The sequence below is a fragment of the Vulpes vulpes genome, chromosome 7, assembly GCF_048418805.1.
Source record: "Vulpes vulpes isolate BD-2025 chromosome 7, VulVul3, whole genome shotgun sequence".
NCBI lineage: Eukaryota > Metazoa > Chordata > Mammalia > Carnivora > Canidae > Vulpes > Vulpes vulpes.
In genome coordinates this window covers 23,631,000-23,656,067 of record NC_132786.1, presented here as the reverse complement: position 1 = coordinate 23,656,067, position 25,068 = coordinate 23,631,000, and the positions used below count along the sequence as shown (strand labels likewise).

Here is a 25,068-nt window from a genome sequence, read left to right as displayed (position 1 = left end):
CACTATGGATGACTATTTTTTTCTCTTATTTATCACAAAGAATTTTAAACATGAAAAACAACAGGATAATGGACATGCACACATAGGCATCACCTGCTTTCGGTAATCGTTGACACTTTGCCACTTTTGCTGAGTCCTTTTAAAGTAAATTATAGATGTTCTAGACATCAGGGTGCTTCATACTGCAAAGCTTCAGCACATACTCTTTCAGAACAAGGATATTTTCTTAAGTAAACACAAAGCTGTGATCACATCAAGCAAAATTAACAATTACCACGGAACGCTCAGGCTGTGTCCTCATGTCGCTGCTGTGCCCTCAGGTTGGTGGTCACTTCATTTTCATCTCCAGCAGTGACAGGCTCATACTTCTCTTTTACTTGCAAAATGGTGGTTCTGGTGCCCACACTTACTATCTTATGGAAATATTGTGAGATGAGGCAAAACGGATGTGGAGTCCCTCTGAAAGCTGAAAGCGCAAAATTAATTTCAGGGATCACTTTTATGGAGAAATGAGATTTCTCAGAGACAAAGTGAGTGGGACTTTCTACATTAGTTGTCATCCAGTGGATATGTGTTTAAGAGAAGCTTTTGTGTTTGGGGGGCTTTCAAGATGGGAAGCCTGCATCACCTCAAGAAAATGGTCTCCAGGGTGCCTGGGTGGCTCAGGGCATGATCCTGGGATCGAGTCCCATATCAGGCTCCCCGTGGGGAGCCTGCTTCTCCCTCTGCCTGTGTCTCTGCCTCTCTCTCTGTGTCTTTCATGAATAAATAAATAAAATCTAAAAAAAAAAACATAACAAAAATGATCTCCAGCTTACGAAGGGCATGAAAATGAAGGCAATATAAAAATCCTGCATCGCAGATGAGAGCTCGTGGGATGGTGGCACAGCTATTACTCTCAGTGAGCCACTGGTTCTCGGGGAGCACAGGGCATCTCAGCACTCCATCCAGGTGAAAGAATGGTCCCGGCTCATCCTTCCAGAGTCTCTCCGGTATTGCTTTTCATCCCTCCAGCCACAGGGTTCTCTCCAGCTTCACCCCACACTCAGAAATGTGAATTGGCCTTAAGAAATCTGGCACATCTTGAATAAGGTATTTTAAAAATGTCCTGGGTGTCTGATATCTGCATGTTAAAGTGTTAGCCCCCCAGAGGCTCGGCCCAGTACCGTGGACACTTTATGTCCAGGGTAGCACAGAAAGCCACCATAATGCTCTGAATCTATGGTAGTCACAGATCATAATTATTGCTCAATAAATGAGAAAACCCTCTTCTTCATCTTTGAATAGTAAGTGAAGAATGAGGAGGAATGCCAATTTTATAATTTTGATTAATTTAGCACTTAAAAGAAAAACAGAGGGTTTTTAATGATAAAATTCATGGCATAAAGCCCCTGGCTTCCTTGTCACCATTCTTCTGGGAAATATTTAGTGTCCTCTACCTCCTTGAAGAATTTGACCTTAGCTAAAAACCAGAGGCATTAAGGACAGGGGACTGCAGTCTTTGTGGAGTGATTTCAGAAGGAGAGAAGCCTGGCCAGGTAGAAATGCAAGACTCAGGACAAAACCAAGGTCGTTTAATGATTAGCTCAGCCCTGTAGTGTACCAGCACTGGAGAGTGAACGCCCCAAACCTTGCCAATGCCTTCTCCTTGTTTGTAACACCTTTTTCTGATGTTCTCATCCCGTGTCTCTCATACCCGTCGTCATCAACATCTACTGAGTACTTAACCTGAAAGACACTCACTGGTGCGTGGTGATGAAGTGCTTGGGTTGGGCTTGGATCTGCTGATTTCTTACCAACCTTGCACCATCTGAAGGCCGTTTCCTCATTTGGAAGAGGGGGGCTAGTGGCAGCCCCTCTCTCACAGGCGTGTTTAGTGTGGCACCTGACACGTGCTCGGGGCTCAGTGAATGTCAGCTGTTTTTGTTCCTTGGCTGTGTGTAGACAGTCCATGGGTTGGCCTGGGAAAGAGACACGAGGCCAGGAGGTGGTGTGAGCTCAAGGACACCACGCACAGAGCCTCCTTAGACGAGGACAGCTCTGTGCGCAAGATGCACCGTGAGGTACAGATGGCTACACGGAGGGGCACGCGGGCTGCTCCCCGAGGACTAGACGGGGAAGCGGGAGGGTTCTAGTCCAGGGACCCATGCTGTCCCTGCTCCCCGTGTCTTCACCTCAGTAGAGAGGGATTCGATTGGACGAAAAGCTCCTAACCTTTTTTTGAGTGACTTGAGCCTGTAAAATGCTCTGCGAAAAAGGAGTCTCATTGTCAAATATATTTGGGAAACAATGAACATTTTCTCTCCCTCTTGGAGAATCACAGTGAATTGCTCTGAGTTAAAGAATACTGTGACTACTCTGCATTAAAGAAACCTGCTTAATGTGGTTAAACTCAGAGTATCCTGAAATTATTTGTTTGTTGATCCTCTCCCCCCTCTTTTTTATTATTCAATAAGATATATTTTATAGACATCAAAATTTTGAACTCTGGGAATTAAAGGTGCTAAGCTACTTCCATGGGAGAAAAGAGTGTTCTTGAATGTTACATAGCCAGTGTTCCAAATAGTAGTGATAGAAGTTGAGAAATGTTTATTATCCACTTAAATGGGAAAAATTAAAACTCAACCAATGGGTCTAAATATCCAATTTCAAAATTTACTCAACTTCTCTCTCTCATGCTTTTCAATCTGTTTTTCCTTGTCTCCAGGGTCTCATTTTTTCCTAATCTTTCCTGCTGTATTTCGATCCTCTTCCCCTTTTGAGTTTGTAGGATATACTTTAACTTTCTGTAAACCTAATGTCTCACAAAACATACTTTAGAAAATATTGGACTATATAATCCCTCAAGTCCCTTTGAAAAGTCTATTTTTAGGTATAATACAAGGCTAACATTTGTCCTAAGTCTCTGTGCTGAGGCCGTTCTGATTCCCTCACACCTGAACATCCTCAGTACTACTGTTCACTATGACCTCGGGGTAAGCTGTATTTCTAGAAAGTGGAGTCATACCATCCTTCGATTTATTGTTTAGATTTTGCAAAAGTGTATGTACTATCAGGCCCCCTAAATCAAACCTCATAAAATAAAATAGAATTTTGAAGCTAGTATGATAGAGAAATGGGATTATTAATATTCATTCCATGAAGGACGTGACCTTGGGACCACAAAATTAGCTCCAGTAAACTTTGCCTGTGAATTGAAAATCCACTTATAAATATCACATGATCTCACTCATATGTGGAATTTAAGAAACAAAACAGATTAACGTAGGGAGGTAAAACAGGACCAAACCCTAAAACAGACTCTTAATTCTAGAGAACAAATTGAGGACTACTGGAGGGGATGGGGGCGGGGTTGGGGGTGGGGTGATGAGGAAAACAGGTGACAAGGATGAAGGAGGGCGCTGGTCTTGCTGAGCACCACGTGTTGTGTATAAATGATGAATCATTACATCGTCCTCCTGAAACTAATATTGCACTGTGTGTTAACTAACTGGAATTTAAATAAAAACTTGAAAAAAGGAAAAAAAGAAAATCCACTTGTAAAGCCTGATACATGGCCATTTAGGGTAACAATGGGTAATAACTACAATAATACCTATTGTGTTCTTTGGAGTCAGAATTTCAAGGGGGAGAGAAAGCAACAAATTCAGTTATGAATAACTTCCTTTAATTGGAAGCATAGAGTTTAATGTTAAGATTTAACTAGGAACCTTACTTAATCATCTTTAAAAGTTTATGGGCCACCAGAGCCTAATGGAGATGAAAATTATACAAATTTGCACAAATGTAAAGAGGGGGAACCTGGCATAGGTTATAAGGAAGCCTAGTCTTGGAGTCTGTGACTGGGAAGTGGGTTGCTATAAAACCTTGTTTACCTTGAACACGGAGAATGTTCCCCTTTCAACCATCTGCTGGTAATCTTTGAAAGTCCTTGTTAAAGGTATGAACTCTGCTGTTATTTGTGTTACAGGAAAGCAATACCCAGTGAACGAGCTTCAGTCTTTTTGTGTGACTGAGAATCTTGCAGTTTGTCTGGGTCATGATTCTGAAAGCAAATTTTGTTTTGTCCGTGAGGTTGCCATAGAGGCTGGACAGTCTGGCCCATGGGGACAGAGTCCTCACTCAGCCACTAAGTGGGTGAGTGAGCCAAACCTCCTTTTGCCTGAATGAAAAAGGGAGAGCATGAAAGGACCTCTCTAATAATGTTGCTAAGAGGCCCCATAAGAAGGGCATGTGAAGCTTTTAATGTTTGGCATGTGGTCCTTGGTAAATGTTAGTTCTTGTTACGAACTTAGATATTAAAATGTCCACACCACCCAAACAATCTGTAGATTCAGTGCAATCCCTATCAATATTCCAATGGCATTCTTCGCAGGAATAGAACAGACAGTCCTAAAATTTGTGTGGAACCACAAAAGACCCTGAAAAGCCAAAGCCATCTTGAGAAAGAACAAAGCTGTAGGTGTCATGCTTCCTGATTTCAAACTGTATTACAAAGCTCTAGTAATTAAAATAGTATGGTATTGGCATAAAAAGGGACACAGACCAATGAGCCCAGGAATAAAACTCTGTGTGTGTGTGTGTGTGTGTGTGTATAGCCAATTAATTACAGCAAAGGAGTCAAGAATGTATAATGAGGAAAGGACAGTCTCTTCGAAAATGCTGGCAAAAGTGGACAGCCACATGCAGAAGAGTGACACTGGACCACTATCTTATACGGTACACAAAAATAACTCAAAATGGATTAAAGACTTGAATGTAAGACCCCAAACCATAATACTCGTAGAAGAATATATAGGTGGTAAGCTCCTCGACATTGGTCTTGGTGGTGATTTTTTTAAATCTGTAACAAAAAGCAAAGGCAACAAAAGGAAAGATAAATGAGGGGGACTACATCAAATAACAAAGCTTCTGCACAGCAAAGGATACCATCCATGGAATTAAAAGGCAGCCTACTGAATGGGAGAAGATATTTGCAACCCTATACCTGATAAATGGTTAATATCCAAAATCTAGAACAAACCCATACTCTCAATAGCAAAAACCAAACAGCCCAATTAAAAAGTGGGCATAGGATCTGAATAGACATTTTTTTCAAAGAAGCCACACAGATGGCCAACGGACACATGAAAAGACGCTCAACATCATTAATTATCAAGAAAATACAAGTCAAAGCTGCAATGAAATATCCCCTCATACCTGTTAGGATTAGAAATTGTTAACAGGCATTGGCAAGGAAGCAGAGAAGAGGGACCCCTCGTGCCCTGTTGGTGGGAATGCAAACTGGTGCAGCCACTGTGGAGAACAGGATGAAGGGTCCTCAAAATTTTAAGACTAGACCTAGCATTTGACTCAGCACTCTCACTTTTGGCTATGTATTCAAAGAAAACAAGAACACTAACTTGAAAAGATGTCTGCACCTACACGTTTATAACAGATTTATTCATAATAAACTATGGAAACAACTGAAGTGTTTACTGGTGCCTGGTAGATAAAGACATTGCTGACCACTCACATAGGCACAACAGAAAAATACTCAGCTGTGAAAGGGAATGGAATCTTGCCATTTGTGACAACATACATGGGCCTCAGGGGCATTAAGCTCAGTGACATAAGTCAGAGAAAGACAAATACTACCTCATCTGATCTCTCTTATATGCGGAATCTAAAAACAAACCAGCAAACAAACAACCAAGCTTGCAGACGTAACACGCTGGTGGTTGCCAGAGGTGGGAGAAACAGATGGAGGGGGTCAAAACAAAAAGAAGAATAAAGCAGTAATGCATTTTCACCTTAGAAACCTTATCTATTACAGAAACACAAAAGGAAGCAAATACAATATATACCATAACTTTGCTGAGCAGAGGATCGCCTCTTTTTAATAAAAATGAAGACCACCAAAATAAAAAATATATATATACTTTAATTTTTTATTTAAATTCAATTTAGTTAATGCACAGTGTATTATTAGTTTCAGGGGTAGAATTTAGTGGTTCATCAGTTGCATATAACACCCATTGCTCATCACATCACCTGCCCTCCTCCATGCCTGCCACCTAGTGACTCCATCCCTTCCTCCCCTTCCTCCATATTTAACTGAGATGTTCACCTAATAAAGTTCTGCTGTTTTCCATAGGGAGAGATCAGTGACATCCCAGCCTTAATAAAGGTGAATAAAAAGTAACTTCATATTTTAGCCAAGAAAAATGAACCAAGAAGCATTTGATGAAGAACGCTGTGTGGACCCCTCAAAATACTACAAGGTTCTGTCTTTCCCTGTGCACAGGTCTCATTCCAGATGTAGGATCTGTGGAAGTTAGGGTACAGCTTTACTATCATGGGTTGAATTGTGACCCCTGCCACCCCAGATTCATGTGTTGAAGTCCTCATCCTCACAACCTTGTTTGGAAGTGGTCATTGCGGCTGTCATCAGGTTAAGGTGAGGATCTGGGTGGCCCTAATCCAGTATGCCTGGTGTCCTTACAGAAAGGGGAACCCTGACATCGAGTCAGACATGCAGGAGGACAGCAGGGGACAGCAGGTGGCAGTGAGGGGGGTCATCGCAGGCCAGGGGGAGTGCCCTGGAGTGGGTCCCCACTCATAGCTTCAGAAGGAGCCAACCTGGTGGACCCTGATCTCAGACTCATGGCCTCCACGCTGAGAGACGTTACGTAGTTTGTGGTGTTTTGTTATGGCAAGCGCAGCTAGCTAATACACTTACCTGAATCCTTGGATTTCTGCCTCGAACTTTGGTTTCAGTGCTCAGAGCTCCTGCTGCGAGTCACTTTCCCTGCCTTCCCTGGTCCTAGCCGAGATTGCCCTTGCCCCATGATCTTTCCCCTGGCATTTCGCCTGCGGGATCGCACACCTGGTGCTCCTTCACAGATCCAGGCTCTATTTAGGCTTTCTCAATTCAAGCGCCCATTTCTTGGTGCAACTTTCCTCAGCCGTGCCACCTCATTCATTCATCCTTCCACCCATTCATTCATTCATTCATTCACTGGCTCACCACGGCAATGTGGACCTGTCATGTGGCTCGGCATCCTCTCTGATGCTTGTGGTTGGTAGTTTGCGATGCAGGGACACTGTGTGCTGCTAACACTTGCTCTCTGCTGCTGTCACACAGCTGGTGACATGCACAGCAAGTGCTCGGTGGCATGGAGGAGCTTAGTAATGAAAAGAAGCGAAAGGTGTTGCTTTTAGAAGAAAATAACATGTTCCTTAATTGACGGGCTGTGCAAGTCAGGATGTTTTCTATCACAGGTGTTGGGTTGCCTTCAAGCCAATGGTGTCATTAGGGCGGTCATTGTGTCCAGGGAACTGTTTCCTACATGTCCTCCCTCTTTCTGTAGCTTCTGGTTCTGCCTCAGTTCTGTGTTCACCTGCTGAAAATGCAGAGTCACATGTGGTGGGGCGGTGTTCCTGGAATTTCTGTGCAGATTTACCTGGAGAATCAACAGAGAATCCCTGGGTCTTGTCTTTGGAAGCAGCATAGTTCAGCCATCACTTTGGCCTCTGATGTCACTCCCACAGACGATCGTGGGTTTGGTCTGTTTTCCTCCCCAAGCCCTGTGGTGGTGGCAACATGCTGCATCTCGGGGCCTCCTGCCTCCCCGGCGGCCCCATGAGCCACCCTCCCTTGCTTTGCTTCTGCTTTTGTTTAATTTCAGAAAATAGGTCACTGGCTCTTTGTACTTGAAGGAATCCTGCTGGTAGTGCTGCAGGGAGCCTGGTGGGTGACCCGGCGGAGCGGTGCTGAGAGCGGGGGCTTGGGGTCTGGCCTGCACTGGGCGGTGTGGCAAGCACTCATCTTGGGTGCAGGGTCTTCCGGGGGCGGGGGCAGGCTTTCTTTGTTTCTCCGTTTTTGAGGAGGAAGCATGTTTCCCGTCTTCTCTTCCATCATATTTGTGTCTTTCTCATCTCTCTCTGCTCTTCCATCAGATTTGCTCGAGCTAATTAGGCCCGAGTATCTGCGGAGCCTGTGCCAGGTGCTACCTGAGGATTTTATAAGATGCCGGTGACGGTGCATGATTAAATCAAAGCAGGACAAATATAAATGATCTAGCTAATGAAGAGTGCACGAAACTATATAATCAAGTCCTAAAATTACCTAGTATTAGCTCCACAGAAAGCGGGAAAGTACAAGTGGCCAGAGTTTTCTGGGAATAGAAGAAATAAAAGTGCTCAAATTGGGTTCCACTCATTTTGGCACTGGGGTTTGGATTTGTGGGGGAGGATGGTTTGAGCTGTGATTGGACATTCTAGCTCCCGGCGCAGGGTTGGGGGCGCCCAGGAGAGGTCTGCCCAGGTGCGTTGGGCTGTTTCTCTGTGTGGTCAAGTGTGTCGTCTGCAGAGCTCTGGGCTGCCAGACTCCAGGAGCATGCCCTGGTGACAGCCACCGTGGGGCTGCACCTGCTTCTGCCCACCGAGCCTGGCAGCCACGCAGCCCCGGGAGGGCCCTGGCTTGTGCACATCACCATGCAACGCAGAATTTAAAACTACTCATGGCAAGTGTACCTCGTGTGTTGGCCGCGCACTTGCCCCTGTGTTTAAAGATGAGTGCTATTCTTGAAAAGAACCCTCAAAAGCCACCCTGTCACTGGGGGCCTCTTTTCCTCACCTGGGAAAAGCCTTTTTTTTTTGCATCTTCCGTGTTATTCTGGTCACGATTTGTTCACACCTCCATCTTTCCCCCTGGGGTGTGAACTCCTTGGAGGCCTAGGAAACGAGTGTGCACCTGTGTGTAGCCTGGGCCACCGAAGGGACGCTGAGACACTGCTGTTGAGGGGATACCTCGAGGTGTTTATGAACCTTGCTGGTGTCATCTGAAGGTCAGATGAGATCACGCCTTTGAAATTGTAAAGAAGAAGCAAATCACTAACAAGACTGAGTGCCACCTGCCCTATAGTGTTCGAAACACTGTTATTCATTCGCTTCAATTTTATTAATATGTCAACCGCCTATTGCAGACGAGGAAACGCTTTGAAAAGAAAAAACAAACCGATACACAGACTGGCTCTTGTTTCTTGGAAATTCTACCTTTCTACAAATAAAATTGCAAGAAGTAAGCCATCCTCGTTGTTTGAACTCTCTCAAAGTTTAATAAATTCTGGAGAGGTTTGGTGCAGTTTTCTTTCTTAAAACATATTTTGCATATTTATTAATTTCTCTCGGTTTGTAGTTTTTTTGCCCCTTGCAGCATTTATTCCTCCTAGGAAAGATTTTTTAGGTTTTTATTTGAAAGTCTTTCTGGAAGTAACGGGTTTGTGGGTGGACTTCCTTCCACCTTTATTTCTAGAGTTCGAGAGAACATAAAATTTCTTCATGGTGGTTGACGTCTTTGCAGGTTAGTGCTGTGTAAAGGGTAAGGTATGTTGTTGGACATTGATGCGGTAGGCACAAATTTAGGAGACCTAGGCCCAGGGAGAGAGAGAGTCCACGAAGGGAGAGGACACTTAACCACGCAGGGAATGAGATTCTGCTTCTCAGAATAATGATTTACTGGTGTCAACGTATTTTACAAGGGCACAGAAGTGCTTTTATTTATAACCCTATCGTTTGGCAGATAATAAACACTGCTGATATATTTCTACTATTAGATTGACATTTTTATTTTTGACTAGGATGGAAAAGAATAAGTTTATTTAAAGACAGAATTGTAGTAGCTGTCATAGCTTTGCATTTTCCTCCATGTGTATTATGATCTATTTGATACTTAGTTGCTTCATATCTGACATCTGTTTTTTCTTCAGTGACACCATTTGACTAATAATCAAAGAAAATTCTGGTACAATTTTTTTTTTTTAGAGCAAACATAATGAAGACTTTAGTTTTGAACATAAGATAAAAAAATGTCAAGTACAGATCATCAAATTAAAAGTAATTAAATCAATAGTATTAGGAGGCTAAAAATACTTCTGCCCCACACTGGAAAACTAATAGGTCTATGAAGGCATCAGAAGAAAAATGTGTTAACACAATGGCACAAATTTCAAATAATTCAAAGCACAAATGAGAAAGGGAGGGAGAAAAAAACAGGCAAATCTTGCATATAAGGTGGAAGTTACACAGGAAAAATGCATAGAAACCCCATCTTCCCTTTGTGACGGCGCCTATGGAAGTTATCACCATAAATAGGAAACACGGAAGATTGTCCCGTGTCATTAACATCCGGTCCTAACCAATCTCTTTCCCCAAACCAAGTGACTTCCAGGCTGACCTCCTGTGGCCTCTAGGCCTGCTGCCCAGCCTGTGTTTTCTAGACTCAGATGGGATTGCCACCTGCACAGTTTGCGGGGGTACAGTGAGCTCCTCCAGGCCCACTACCTACCCCACTGCCAACCGGAGGCTTGGGATGCTCTAAGCAGAGGTAGGGAGAGGCCTCTGGACTCAAACCTGAATTTGGCCCTAGAAAGAAAGCTCACTTTTTCTTTGCTCCTCTGTATAACGGGAATGTTACTTCCCCATATTGAGGTGAAACTCACCTTGCACGGAAGTACCCATTTTAAAGCACATACTTCAGTGGCACTTAGTGTATTCACAGTATTGTGCAACCACTGCCTCTTTTGGTTCTAAAACGTTTTCAACACCAATCTTCTTTCTGTCTCTGGGTCTACTCATTCCAGATATGTCATATAAATGGGATCGTACGTTCAATATGTGACCTTTGTGTCTGGCTTCCTTCACTCAGCATTCTGTTCTCAAGACTGGTCTGTGTTATAGCAGGTGTCCGTACTTTTGTTCCTTGTCATGGCTGAGTAAACTTTCATTGTGTGGATGAACCATGTTTCTTGTAGACCTTCATCAACTGGTAGATATTTGGGTCATTTCCACCCTTTGGCTGTTGTGAGTAGTGCTGCTGTGATCATGGGCATGTGGGGATTTTGTTTGAGCTCCTGTCTCAGTTCTTCTGAGAACATACCCAGGAGTGGGGTTGCTGGGTCTTCGGATGGTTCTATGTTTAGCTCTTTGAGAAATGGCTAAATTTCTCCCCACAGCAGCTGAACCACTTGTATCTCCTCCAGAAATGTCTGAGGATGCGAGCACAGAGTTTTGAGCATGGATTTGAGCTCATTACATCTGTTCTGGGGACAGAGTCAAAGGGAAAAAGGCTGGACACAGGGAACTCGAGGGTGGTTTCTAGCTGGGCTTGTTCTGCTTGGTTTCTTCTTGAGGCCTCCACTTGGTTTCTTCTTGAGGCCTCCACTGCAGACTATGGAATGGGAACAGAGGACATGTCAGAAGGATCTGAACTGTTACCCAATTAGTTCCTAAGTTGGCCTTGCCCAGTGCTTTGTCCTGACCACAACTCGCAGGTCATCTCCTCTCCTGAGGCTCACGCCCGGGGTTTTCTGTGTAGCTGCTGCAGCTGGCACACCACTGGCCTGCTTGCTGCAATCCCCTTGGGACTTAGTTGGCCTTTCTGCTTCTCTATCCTGGGGCTCCTGAGGATTAGTAACTCAGCCACGATCACTGTACTCCTCTGGGTTCTCCTTTGCAAGCACTCTGCTCTCCAGGGCAGGGCCAGTGGGGATGGACTGCAGTGGGCTCAATGTGGACCAGGAACTAGAGGGCTGAGTGTCCTTGACTGAGGTGATGGTGGTAGGGGAGGGGAAGAAGGGTGGGAGGGTAGGGGAGCCATAGAAAATGTCTGCTTTTGCTTCTCAGTATCTCTAGGACACAAAATGGATGTAATCCTAGGCTAAGAGCCCCAGCCACATGGGTTATCTCCCTAGCCCATCATCTTCCGAGACCGGAGATGGTGACTCCCCCCAGCAGAGAGGGGGAATGGGGAAGGGGATCTTGTCAGGCACATGGCGTGTACCCTCCGTGGCAAACTGCTCTGATGGGGAGGAGGAGTGGGGCCTGGTGTGGGAGCAGATGTTGGATGGTTCATAACAACAAATACTCGGCCTCCAGCCATTGTATCTGTCAAAGTTGTTAGTTGATGACAGTAGATATTATAACTGTTTAAGATAAAAAAGAAGGGGATTTATTGGAGAGATATGGGGAGGCCCCAAGTTTGAATGTTGAAAACCAGACTTGGAAAGGAGGCAGAGGCCTGGGGAGCCTGGGGTTCTGAGATGTAGCTACAAAGTGGCCACCATGCAGGGCCCGGCTCAGCGGCTACATGCAGGACCATGGGGCTGGACATGGCCCCCATCTTCACCATACACAGATCCATCAGAATGCTCTCAGCTGCTCGGCACAGCTCGCACACCCAGTCTCTGCTCGGATTGGGGTGGGGAAGGGTGTCTAGCCCTCTTGCCTAAATGCTCGTCTAGATGCCAGAGGAGGCAGGTGTGAATAGAGTGGGGGCGGGCAAGATGCTAGACGGGGAAAATGTTCAACATAAATATGTTTACAATTTTCTTACAATGTGCTATACTTCAAAGGAGATGAGGCTTTCAGAGCATCTGGGGTCTTCCCTTTGAGAGAGAGAACAGGCTTGGTTTTTGGAGCACTATGGATTATACCCCTTCCACTTAAATGGCCACTTTCTTTTCACTCAGATTCATCCCTCGTGAAGATGGAGAAGACAAGTTCACGTCCTGGTTCTCAAGGCTTGTGAGTGGGCATAGATTTGCCAGAAAAAGCAAGTTAGTAAGTAGGAATATTTTATTTTATTTTATTTTATTTTATTTTATTTTATTTTATTTTATTTTATTTTAAAGATTTATTTATTTATTTATGATAGACAGAGAGAGAGAGAGAGAGAGAGAGAGAGAGAGAGAGAGAGGCAGAGACACAGGAGACACAGGGAAGAGGGAGAAGCAGGCTCCATGCCAGGAGCCCGATGTGGGACTCGATCCCGGGACTCCAGGATCGCGCCCTGGGCCAAAGGCAGGCGCAAAACCCCTGAACCACCCAGGGATCCCCTAAGTAGGAACATTTTAAAAGGATGATTGTGTAGTTTAGACTGTGTAGTGATGTTGATGGTGGTATTGAGAGTCTACCCTAAAGTAATGCTGAATGGAATTATAAACCAAATGTGTTAATTTAAAAAAGAAAATCAATCATACAGACAAAGGCAAGGATTCAGAGTTTGGTTGTTGTGACTCCATGTGGCTTACTGTTAGGTGTAGCAAACCAATGCTAAGAAACAAGACTTGTTCAAACAATGTTCTCTGTGGGGTAGTGCTCATCTAGCTTTTCCTGGTCTGGGCACCAGAATCTGAGTGGAAAAAGTAAGGTTGGACCTGTCCAGTTGAGACAGGTGCCTGGCACTTCATGAGGCTGGGTGAGAGTGAGCACACCTGTGGGATGGGATGAGAGAAGCATGTGGTAATGTCCGCATAAACAACAGTGAGCACATCATTAGTAGGCGGTATTTATCAAGTACAGTGATGTGTGTATCATAACATATAAGTATTATTAGTATGTCCATTCCTTAGAAGGAAATGAAGGCCCAGACAGAGTGAGGAGCTCCCTGAGGTTGCACAGCTAGGAGATGCAGAAGCCAGGGTGCAAGCCAGCCTACAGAATCCCATCCCCTGGGTTTGTGACCGTAGCCATGAGACTGTACATTCACCAGGCCGTGAGGAGTAAATATCTCCTCTGGAGTGATCTGCTGGACATGAATCTCAGATGTAAGAGAATACATTTGGGTTACCTCTGTTTGATTCTTTTGCGTTTTTGAGTCTCTGTTGATCACTTTCTTATCTGATGTGGCTGCTGACCCTGCTGCTCTGGTAGATGAAGGCCTCCTCTGGGGCGACTCAAAGACCCTAAACTGATGCCCGCTGCTCATGGCCATTTTTCACATTGTGCTTGGTGGTCTTTGAGGGGAGCATGGGATTTAATTATTATAAGGCTCTTTATAACAGAGGTGGTTTGAAGGGATCAAACAAACTCATCTTTCAGTTTTTTGAAACTGTCTCAAGCATTTATGTAAGTTCCCCCCCCCCCCTAAATTATTAAATAAACAAAAACTTATACCCTGAGAACTTTCTTGGGAAAGCCAATATGACAGAAACAAAAAATGTTAATTCTGGGAAAATATCTGGCATCCCAAGTAAAACTTATATGAAAGGAACAAAGTGGAGAGATTTGGGAAGTGCACTCTGTTCTCCAATGTGTTCATCAACATTCTTGTCTTGTGAGGCCACATGATCTCTTAATTGGATGTGGTAGGTCTTACCTATTTTGTCTTGACACTCTTCTGGGAGTTGTAAGGGTTGCAAATAAAGTACTGCTCTCCACGTCAAAGAGTTTATAATCTTGTTAGAAGAAGAAAATCCTTGCATCTGAAATATTAAAATATGTGAGAACAGTAGAGACAATAAATGCTCTGGACCTGGAGTGGTTGGCTCCTTCCCAATGGAGGGAGGTATTGGTCCGGATTGTGAAGGATGAGAATGATTCAAAGAATAAGGGAGCAGGTTGCTGGATATTACAGGAAAGAAAACAACAAGGAGGGGGTGCTGGAGAGACCTGGAGAAGCCCCTGGTCCACGTCGGACAAGTGGGCCACATCCTTGGTTAAAGGAGAGGCTTTTCAGGCTCAGAAGATTGATGCAAAGTTCGGCTCTTGAATTAATGGTTTAAATGAGAGGTGAGTTTCTAAAGGACACAAGCTGTCCTTTACAGGACATTACAACCCGTGGCTGTAATTCAGGTGTGAGACACACCAGAGGGACGGCTGCTCCAAGGGGCACATCACAGAGTCACTGGCTGGAGGGATGAACATAAGGTATTTTATTTCAAAAATATTGTTGAGTGCTTACGGTGTGTAAAGTACTGTGTGAAGTACCATCTTAATCATGTTGAGATATGAAAAAAGTGAGTAAGATGGGCCTGACCTATCTTTGCAGCTATAATTGGGGTCAAAGAATACACTGTAAGAATATGTTTTTGAAATTCAGTGAGTAAAGGGCCGGTGGAGCTGGCCTGGGTGGGTGATGACATGCACAGCTCTGGTCATTCCAGGCAAATGGTGGTAGAAGCCAAGTAGGAAGAGGGTGGAGATTGCTGGCTGCAGGATGGATGGGTTTAAGCACAGATTTGAAATCCATCCTCGGGGAGGTGTTTGTGAGCTGTGAGTGAGTGAGTTTACAGGGAGACGGGGAGCAGGCTGAGCATTGGGAAAGTCCACAGTGCTGGGCCGCATTGGGGGAGAGGGCCAGAGACAGACCAATGGCCAGAGGTGTCTCAGGAATGGAAGCGGCCATTAGGGGTCTAATGGCTAGGAGGAAGCTTGCTGAGGGAAGGCTGGGAACTGATAGAAGAAATGAGATCAGTCAATAGCTGACATGAGATTTGGGAGGGAACATAGGTGACAAAATCAAGATTCGCTCAACAACTGGCTATATCGAGTGCAAACCTGTGTTAATGTTTTGGAATGTGGCAGTAATAAGTACAGCAGCCCCTCCATGTGGGAAATCCGAGAGATTACACCAATGACCGAGAAAGAAGGCGCGAGAGGTGGCTAGAGCTCTGAGGAGGGAAGCATTGCTTCCAGCGTGGGAAGGAAGGCTGGAGAGTCGAAGTGGGAAGGAGGGTGAACAGCATCAGAAGGGAACATGCAAAAGGAAGAATGAGTTGGGTTTCCACACGTTACTGGGATTTGAATGTCTAGAGATAGTGGAGTAGGGTTTTAAGACCCTGGGTCAGGAGGGGCAAATGGTTTGGGGCTGAAAACAATAAGGGGTGTATGATTACAAGGAGTAGGCATGGCAAAGGCAGCAACAGGCCAACAGGCTGCAAAGATCAGGTGACGCGGGGGGCGGGGGGGAGTGCCTCTGTTAGCGTAGGTGTGCTGGGCCGAGTAACCGGGGCTCATGCTTGCGTGTGCACACGCATGCACGCGTTCTCTATGTTATATAGACACAAACACACTACAGTTTTATCTACTGGTGTGTAATCTACATAAATGACAACTCCCTCAAAGCACACCGTTTGCTGATTTTTGAGAAGCATAAAGTCATGCAACTACCACCACAAGAAAATTTTAGAATACTTTTATCACCGCCCCCCAATCCCTTCTTGCCCCTTTGGAGTCAATTCCTCCCCTGACCCCAGTACCCACCACCCACTGAGCTGTACAGGGTCCTGCCTTTCCTGCAATTTCAAGTAAACAGAATCATATGATGTGTTGCCTTTTGTGCCTGGCTTTTTGCAGGAAGAAGATGGTTTTGAGCTTCTCTCTTTTTACAGCTTAAATGAGTGGTTTATTCATTTTAACTGCCGAGCAATGTTTCCTTGTGTGGAAACACTACATTTTGTCTGTTTGTTCACCTGTAGATGCACATTTTTTTTTTCTAATTTACAGATGTTATGAATACTGCTGTTACGAGCCTCACATCAAAGTTCTCACGTGGGCTCATTTAGTTTTCTTGGGTAGATTCCTAGAAGTGGTGTTGTGTTGATGGGCCTGTGGGAAGCATATGTTTATTTTGATGAGGAATTGCCACAATTTCTCTGGTATCTACATCCAGCAGTGAGGTATGTGTATTATTTGATCAGGGTAGCTAAAGGTGTATAAATGTTATTGATCTTTTCAAAAAACTATTTCATGGTTTCTCTGATCTGTATCTATTGCTTCACTGTTGCCCACTGGGATTTTATGTCACTGAGTATAGACTTCCTTCTCCTCTAGGATGAGTTGCTGGTGGCAAATTTCCCTCTGAGCACAGCTTTAGCTGCATTTCACAGATTCTGATGTGTGATACTTCCATTTTCATTCTCTTCAAGCTACATTTCTGTTATGATTTGTCCTTTGATCTGTTGGTCATTTATAAGTATCTAGTATACTTTCCATGTATTTTAGGACTTACCAGAATATTTTTTTTTCTGTTACTAATTTAAAGTCTAATTCCACTGTGGTCAGAGAACCTGCTCCTTATGATTTTTAAAGTTATTGAGACTGCTCTGTGGTCAGTCCTGGTAAATGTACCATGTGTGTTTGAAAAGAATACGTATTTACGTAGAGCTATTTATGTAGAGCACTTTACCCTGTCCGTTGATTTCTTACCTATATTTCTTCGTCTGATTTTCTTTTTGTTTTAAGATTGTATTTATTTATTCATTAGAGACACACACAGAGAGAGGCAGAGACACAGGCAGAGGGAGAAGCAGGCTCCATGCAGGGACCCCGACATGGGACTCGATCCCAGCACCTGATCCTGGAACTCCAGGATCACGCCCTGGGCTGAAGGCAGGGGCTAAACCGCTAAGCCACCCAGGGATCCCCTGTCTGATTTTCTTTTAGGGGATCCCTGGGTGGCTCAGTGGTTTGGTGCCTGCCTTAGGCCTAAGGCGTGATCCTGGAGTCCCAGGATCGAGTCCTGTGTCGGGCTCCCGGCATGGAGCCTGTTTCTCCCTCTGCCTGTGTCTCTGCCTCTCTATCTCTCTCTATGTCTATCATGAATAAATAAATAAAATCTTTAAAAAAATAAAAAAATTATTCTGTGATTGCTCCAGAGGTTACGTAGGCATTATAAACTTATTACAATCTGTTTCATTTTAACAATGACTTTCCTTTGTTAAAACAGAGGTGATTCTGCTCTGGCGCAGTATGTAGGATAAGCTACCTATGCACACACATATATTCTACAACAACACAAGTGGCATTTGCTTTAAATGTTCCTTTAAAGAAATTAATAGATAAAAAAGAAAAACATGTATTTATACACATATTTACCATTTATGGCATGCTCCGTTCTCTCCCATGGGCCTGGGTTACTCGCTAGCATTGGTTTCTTTCATCCCAGAGGACTTCCTTTATCACCACTGATGGGGAGATTTCAATAACAGCAAGTTGTGTCAGTTTTTGTGCATCTAGAAGTATTTTTATTTCACTATCAGTTTCAAAAGATAATTTTGCTGGATATAGGACTGTTGGTTGAGAGTTTTTTCAGTGTGCACATTGGCCATGTCGCTCTAGTGCCTCCATTGTTTGTGGTAAGCAATCAGTTTTCAGTTACATCTTTGCGCCTCTCTGTGTGATGGGTCGTGTTTTGCTGGTTGCTTTCAAGAGTTTATGTCTATCTTTGGCTTTCAGCGGTCTATGTTGTCATCTGGGTGTGGCTTTCTTACAGTTTATCCCACCTGGGTTTGGTGACCTTCTTGGGTCTCTATAGTGTTTGTTTGTTTGTTTGTTTTAAACCAAATTTTGGATGTTTTTGTGCAATATTTCAAGTAAATTTTCTTCCCTCAACGTGCCTCCCTGAGGGGCTCCTGTTGCATGGATATTAGGACACACATGTTGCTACGCCAGCTCCGGGGCTCTGCTCATCTTCCATCAGTCCTCTTCCCTCTGTTCTTTGGCCTGAAGGGTCTCTATGTCCCCCTCCACACTCACTGAGTATTTTCTTCTGTTGCCCCTACCTGTGGTTGAGTCCATCAGCTGACATTTCCATCTCTGCCTTGTACCCTTCATCTTTTGGTCGGGCTCCCATTTGCAATTTCCACATTTTCCCTCCCTTTTCTGCTCAGTCATGCCTAACACATATCCCTTCAGTTCTTTGAAACTATTTCCCTTTGAAGCTTTGAGCATATTTACAAGAGCTAACTTTTAAAAGAATCTTTGTCAAATGCAACTTTTGGTCCACTTGGAGTCACTTTCTATTGATTGCACCCCCACCCCCAATCCCTGAGGATGGCTTATACTTTTCTATTTGTTTGCATATCTTGTAACTTGTATTTGGAAACTGGCCATTTTATTTTATTTTTTAATTTATTTTTATTTTTTTAATATTTTTTTCTTTCTTTCTTTCTTTCTTTATGATAGTCACACACACACACACACACACACACACACACACACACACACAGAGGCAGAGACACAGGCAGAGGGAGAAGCAGGCTCCATGCACCGGGAGCCCAACGTGGGACTCGATCCCGGGTCTCCAGGATCCCGCCCTGGGCCAAAGGCAGGCGCTAAACCACTGTGCCACCCAGGGATCCCCAAAACTGGCCATTTTAGGTGATACCTTCAGGTAACTGTGACTCTGGTCTGTTCCTCTGGGAGCGTTGACAGGTCAGATGGCAGTGTCTCCTCTGCCCCGCTGTCATTGGCCTGCTCCCTGGAGATTTCCTTGCCTGGGTAGTTGGACCACGATTTGACTAGAGGTCATACTCCGACATTCAAGACAGGAGGGACTCCAGCCTCTGTCAGCTGGGCTGTGTGTGGCTTGAGGTGTGCATGCAAAGGGGTAGCAATCTCACAAATGTCTTGTGCCTGTAATTTCACAGCCTTCCAGGGACCCCTCACTTGTATGTGTTGCATCGCTGTCCACCAGTATTTGCAAGCATATCTTGGCTGCCCTGTGGCTCTTTATTCCCACAGTGCCTCCTTGTTTTTCTAGCTGTGTTGCCCCCAACACTGAACCAAGCCCACCACCTATAACCCTAAGCTGATCTGGGGAGGAGAATCCTCCAGGAGGAACCCTGTCCCACCTGATCTGGGGAGGAGTAGGGCTGGGAATGTCTCCAGCAGGAAGGTCACAGGCTCAGTATTATTACCTGCTGCAGGTGACTTTTCTTTTTCTTTTTTTTTTTTTTTTAGTTTTCTGTTTTTTTTTTTAATTTTTTGTTGGAGTTCAATTTGCCAACATATAGCATAACACCCAGTGCTCATCCCACCAAGTGCTCCCCTCAGTACCCATCGTCCAGTCACCCCAACCCCCCGCCCACTTTCCTTTCCACTACCACTTGTTTGTTTCCCAGAGTCAGGTGTCTCTCATGTTTTGTCACCCTCACTGATATTTTAACTCATTTTCTCTCCTTTCTCTTTATTCCCTTTCACTATTTTTTATATTCCCCAAATGAATGAGACCATATAATGTTTGTCCTTCTCCGATTGACTTCTTTCACTCAGCATAATACCCTCCAGGTCCATCCACATCGAAGCAAATGGTGGGTATTTGTCATTTCTAATGGCTGAGTAATATTCCATTGTATACATAAACCACATCTTCTTTATCCATTCATCTTTCGATGGACACCGAGGCTCCTTCCACAGTTTGGCTATTGTGGACATTGCTGCTAGAAACATCGGGGTGCAGGTGTCTTGGCTTTTCACTGCATCTGTGTCTTTGGCATAAATCCCCAGTAGTGCAATTGCTGGGTTTTAGGGCAGGTCTATTTTTAACTCTTTGAGGAACCTCCGCATAGTTTTCCAGAGTGGCTGCGCCAGTTCACATTACCACCAACAGTGCAAGAGGGTTCCCCTTTCTCCACATCCTCTCCAACATTTGTTGTTTCCTGCCTTTTTCATTCTCCCCATTCTCACTGGGGTGAGGTGGTATCTCATTGTGGTTTTGATCTGTATTTCCCTGATGGCCAGTGATGCGGAGCATTTTCTCATGTGTGTGTTGGCCATGTCTATGTCTTCCTCTGTGAGATTTCTGTTCATGTCTTTTGCCCATTTCATGATTGGATTGTTTGTTTCTTTGCTGTTGAGTTTAATAAGTTCTTTGTAGATCTTGGATACTAGCCCTTTATCTGATACATCATTTGCAAATATCTTCTCCCATTCTGTAGGTTGTCTTTTAGTTTTGCTGTTTTTTTTTCTTTTTTTGCTGTGCAGAAGCTTTTTATCTTGATGAGGTCCCAATAATTCATTTTTGCTTTTGTTTCTCTTGCCTTCATGGATGTATCTTGCTAGAAGTTACTGTGGCCAAGTTCAAAAAGGGTGTTGCCTGTGTTCTCCTCTAGGATTTTGATGGAATCTTGTCTCACATTTAGATCTTTCATCCATTTTGAGTTTATCTTTGTGTATGGTGTAAGAGAATGGTCTAGTTTCATTCTTCTGCATAAGAATGAAAATTCTGTCCAATTTTCCCAGCACCATTTATTGAAGAGACTCTTTTTTCCAGTGGATAGTCTTTCCTGCTATGTTGAATATTAGTTGACCATAAAGTTGAGGGTCCACTTCTGGATTCTCTATTCTGTATCTTTTTAATTTTTTTTAAATTTAGTTATGATAGTCACACACACACACACACACACACACACACAGAGAGAGAGAGAGAGAGAGGCAGAGACATAGGCAGAGGGAGAAGCAGGCTCCATGCATCGGGAGCCTGACGTGGGATTCGATCCCGCATCTCCAGGATCGTGCCCTGGGCCAAAGGCAGGCACTAAACCACTGCGCCACCCAGGGATCCCCTCTATTCTGTATTGATCTATGTGTCTGTTTTTGTGCTGGTACCACAGTCTTGATGACCACAGCTTTGTAGTACAATGCAGGTGATTTTTCTCCAAGTGAGAAAAATGTGCCGTGGCCTGTGCTGGGTTGTTTTTCAGCATCCCAGTACTGGAGATGGGGAGCGAGGCCTGGTGGAAAGATAGAGCAGGGAAGAACAGGGGGCGTGGGGCGCCAGTGCTCTAGTCTGCAAGAACTCACCAAAATCCAGAATACGTTGTTAGAAATTGAAAAGTAAACCCAAGACAGCAGTAATGTTGCTATAAAGGGAAATGGGGAGATGAGTGTGTCAAGATGGTCCCGGCAATGTTGTTGGCAGAGAAGACAGCCCAGTGCAGAGGGTCAAGGTAAAGGCGAAGGAACACCTGTGAGCAGCACAGTCCCGTTCTCGTTGCCTGGAAGTTAAACCTGAAGCACAGCAGCCTCTGCTCAGTTTCGGTCGTGTCACAGGGGAGCATCTTCCCAAGCCTCCCGGGGCTCACCTTGCTTCTTAGGCTCAGCCTGTGCGAACACTCCCACTTCCTGTGAAAGCTTGCTTCTCCCTCTGAGAAGGAAGAGGGGAGAGGATGCATTAATGTTTCTGAACCTATAGATGTAACTGTGGGAAGAGTGTGATGGCTAACTGGGAATGCTCCCTGGGATGAGTAAACATGCAGTCCTCTTGCAGATGCAGAAATGGGCACTCTCATGAGGCTGGTGTTCAGACAGGTGCACTTTGGAGCTGGCATGGGTGGTGAATGGGTGGGCTTCCTGTCACTGGGCATGTGACGAGGGCTGAGTCATTTCTGGGCTCACTCCCACGGTCTCTTCACTGCCCCCCCAGGGACTGATATGGAGGCCTCTAAAGACCCATGCAGGTTCATCCTTCCTAATGATTCTACTGGTCTGCTTGGGGAATATTTATTTTAACACATTTCTCGATTCTTGTACCAATAGCTCCTTTGATATATGTACAAAGGAAATATTACCTTAAAATAAATTGGCAAGATCGTTTGATAGTGAGATATTTTTGTTACATTTGTGATCAAAGCCTGAGATTTAGTTAAACCCTTTTGGCAATGTTCAAGATGCTTTGTTTTTGCACTGACTTCCTGTCTACAGCAAGGGGCATTATGATAATATTGCGGTGCAGTCACAGCCACGCTTACCTGTATGTAGTCACAGAGTCACCTGGTGGGAGGATTGCAGTGAAAGCACTTGAAAGGCTCACCTGCTCAAAATTATCTTCCATACCCATGTGCTTAGGGGCCTGGAATGCGACCCATCAGAACTGCTTCCATAGCTTTAAGGTGTCACATCTCCAGGATTCATTGTTAAAAACTTGAACACTTCTGGAAGTGATGGCAAGTTGCACCCCTGGCACTGAGTGGGCCCTGGCTTATTTCACACCATGGGGCAGCACTGCATCAGAGGCACGGATGGACAGTCTACCTGCATCATCATCCCTCCCCTCTACTCTACCCCAAGTCTGCCAACTTAATCTTCGCATTGTTGTCAGGGTTCTTGCAGTTGCAAAACCCAGAAACCCATTTGAGCTAGCTTAAATGACAGCAGGGCAGGCCATTCACTCTAAAGAAGTGAAGTCAAGGATAGAAAATGGGCAGCTGGGTCTCATGTGAGCTGCAAGTGGGAGTCATATAATCAGGGGTGGAAACAACCATTGGGTGCATTTCTCGTGTTGGCAGACTGCCTTCTTCTGCTCAAAGGCGAGTCTAGAATGGCCAGTTCAGCCCAGACTCCAAGGCCTCCCTGCCCCAGGGTGCCCCACTCACTGCCTGATTCCCTCTCAACTCTTCACTTGAGTTTCTAGGAGAAAAGACAGACTTAGCTGCACTTGGTTTAGGAAGAGCCTTAGTAGCATCGTTTGCCATCACAGGGAGAGTGGAGGTCACAGGGTCTCCTGCCCCTAGACTGGGAGGGGATTTGTGCAGATGCACGGCAGCTGAGGAAGTATGTGCCAGTCTCAGGCATGTTGAAAACCGTTCTGTGTTGTTCATTTACACAAAAAACTTAAAAAAAAAATCCTCATTTCTTACAAGATTGCCCCTAATCTGGCTGCTGTGTATGTCCAGTCTCTTTTGGTGCTGCTCCCTTGGGCGCTGTGTCCAGTCACCCTGGCCTCCCTGCTCTTTCTGATGTGTCTGGTTCATGCCTGCCTCAGGACACTAGCACCTGCTGTTCCCAGGCTCAGAACTCTTCCCTCCCAGTTTACCTGCATGACTCACTCCCTCACTCCTCACTCCTTCAGATCTTTGCTTCAGAGTCTGTCTTCTCATTTGGTGAGCCCCACCCCCCCACCCAAGCATCCTATCCCCTGATATGATGTGACATGAAGGGCCTGTCACCTCTGGGGCAATCATTTCCAAAATGCAGAACCCCAGCCTGGGAACATCAGACAGCTTCCGTGGAGGGGCATTAGGTTCTTCTCAACCCAGTGTCCTCAAAGCCAGGAGGGCTGGGAAGCTGTGCAGACCAGGGGAGGCTAAGGGGAGTGATGATACAGGGCCCTGGGTGTGCTGGGTGTGGGGGTCCCTGCAGCAGAAGGACGTCCGTGGGCCAGTGAGGTCTGGGTGGAGCTGGGGTTCTGCTGGTAATACAGCAACATGAGTTTCTTGGTGGTAGAGGCACCATAGGGGAGTCCGAGGGGGCTCTCTGCACCATCTCTGTGTCATTTCTGCGAATCTAAAACTGCTCTGAAGTAAGTCTTCTATTAAAAACGCCAAGTTTCTGGGGCACCTGGTGGCTCAGTCGGTTAAGTGTCCGACTCTTGACTTCAGTTCAGGTCGTGATCCCGAGTTGTGGGTCCAGCCCCATGTTGGGCTCTGTGCTCAGTGCAGAATCTGCTTCAGATTCTTTCTCTCCCTCAAATAAATGAATATTTAAAAAGTCCCAGTTTCCATTACCTGGACATTCTTTGTGCCTCCTCCCTCCTTATTTTTCCCTGTAGCATTGATCCCACTCTGAGTCCGGCACGTTTTGCCGATTTCATCAAGTCGGGCCTGGTTAGAACGAGAGGTCGGGAATGCAGGGGTGTTGTCCTGCTGGATTCCCAGGATGAGGACAGTGCCTGGTCAGGAAGTAGGAGTTGAGTAGGCGAGGGGAGCCTCCATTTCTCAGGCTGGTGTCCAGGCCCCCAGCTCTCTCACCTCTGCAGCCCTTTCCAGCCCTGTTTGCACGCTGCTGAGTGACGGATGGCAGATGGCTTGCAGGTACTCATACTGCCTGCCTTGTCTGGTGAGGTGCTTCTCCCTCTTGCAAAGGCCTCCTTCCTCCTGTCTGCACATTTAGCTCTCTCTCAACCTGTGGGTCTCATGTCACCTCTTGGATGAAGCTGCCTCTGATCCCTGCACACAGAAGCAGCTTTCTGCTCCGAGGGACCCTCCAGCACCTGCTTCTATGCCCCTCATTGCTCACCAGCATTGCCCCCCACACCCCAGTGAGGCCTCCTGCTCTGTGACATCCCCCGCTAGCCTGTGAGCCACTCCAGGCCAGCCAGGACTGTCGCTCATGCCCATGGTACCCACACGTGGCCGTTCTCAGTGAATGTTTGTCGAACGGATAAAGCTGAAGATTGGCTGGCGGGTGATGGAAAGGCTGGGCAGGTAGATGACCAGACACCTACATGTGTCAGTTACCACGCGGCTTGTGGGGAGATACGGCCAAGATCCAGTTGGCCAGTGGTCTGTATGTTGAATGTTAACCTTCAATAGCTGGTGGATACACCTTGGAACCCAAGAATCTGGATGAACCTTTAAGAAAGATAGTGTGCAGCAGGTTCCTGGAGGCTCGGTGAGGGGAGCCCCAGCATCTGAGGGGCCCCCGGGGGAGCTGGCTTTCTTTGAAAGGCTACCGAGCATGTGCAAAGCAGCCCCAGCACAGGCCAGGCACCTAGGCCCAGTCTGCAGGCCCAGTGAAGCTCCG

The 25,068-nt window shown here is 45.5% G+C and overlaps 1 protein-coding gene across 2 annotated transcripts in view; it reads left to right on the top strand.

Moving 5' to 3' along the window:
- The window catches only part of LMBR1 (limb development membrane protein 1), a 323,369-nt gene that overhangs the window by 280,149 nt on the left and 18,152 nt on the right, over positions 1 to 25,068 (top strand). The window contains exon 16 of one of the 2 annotated variants that reach the window (XM_072763256.1): positions 12,513 to 12,586. The exons of the other annotated variant lie outside the window; for it this stretch is intronic. Within the exon in view, the coding sequence (XP_072619357.1) occupies positions 12,513 to 12,571 (59 nt within the window). The 3' untranslated portion in view covers positions 12,572 to 12,586. Of the gene's footprint in view, positions 1 to 12,512; positions 12,587 to 25,068 lie in introns of those variants that run through there. 2 annotated transcript variants of the gene reach the window in all.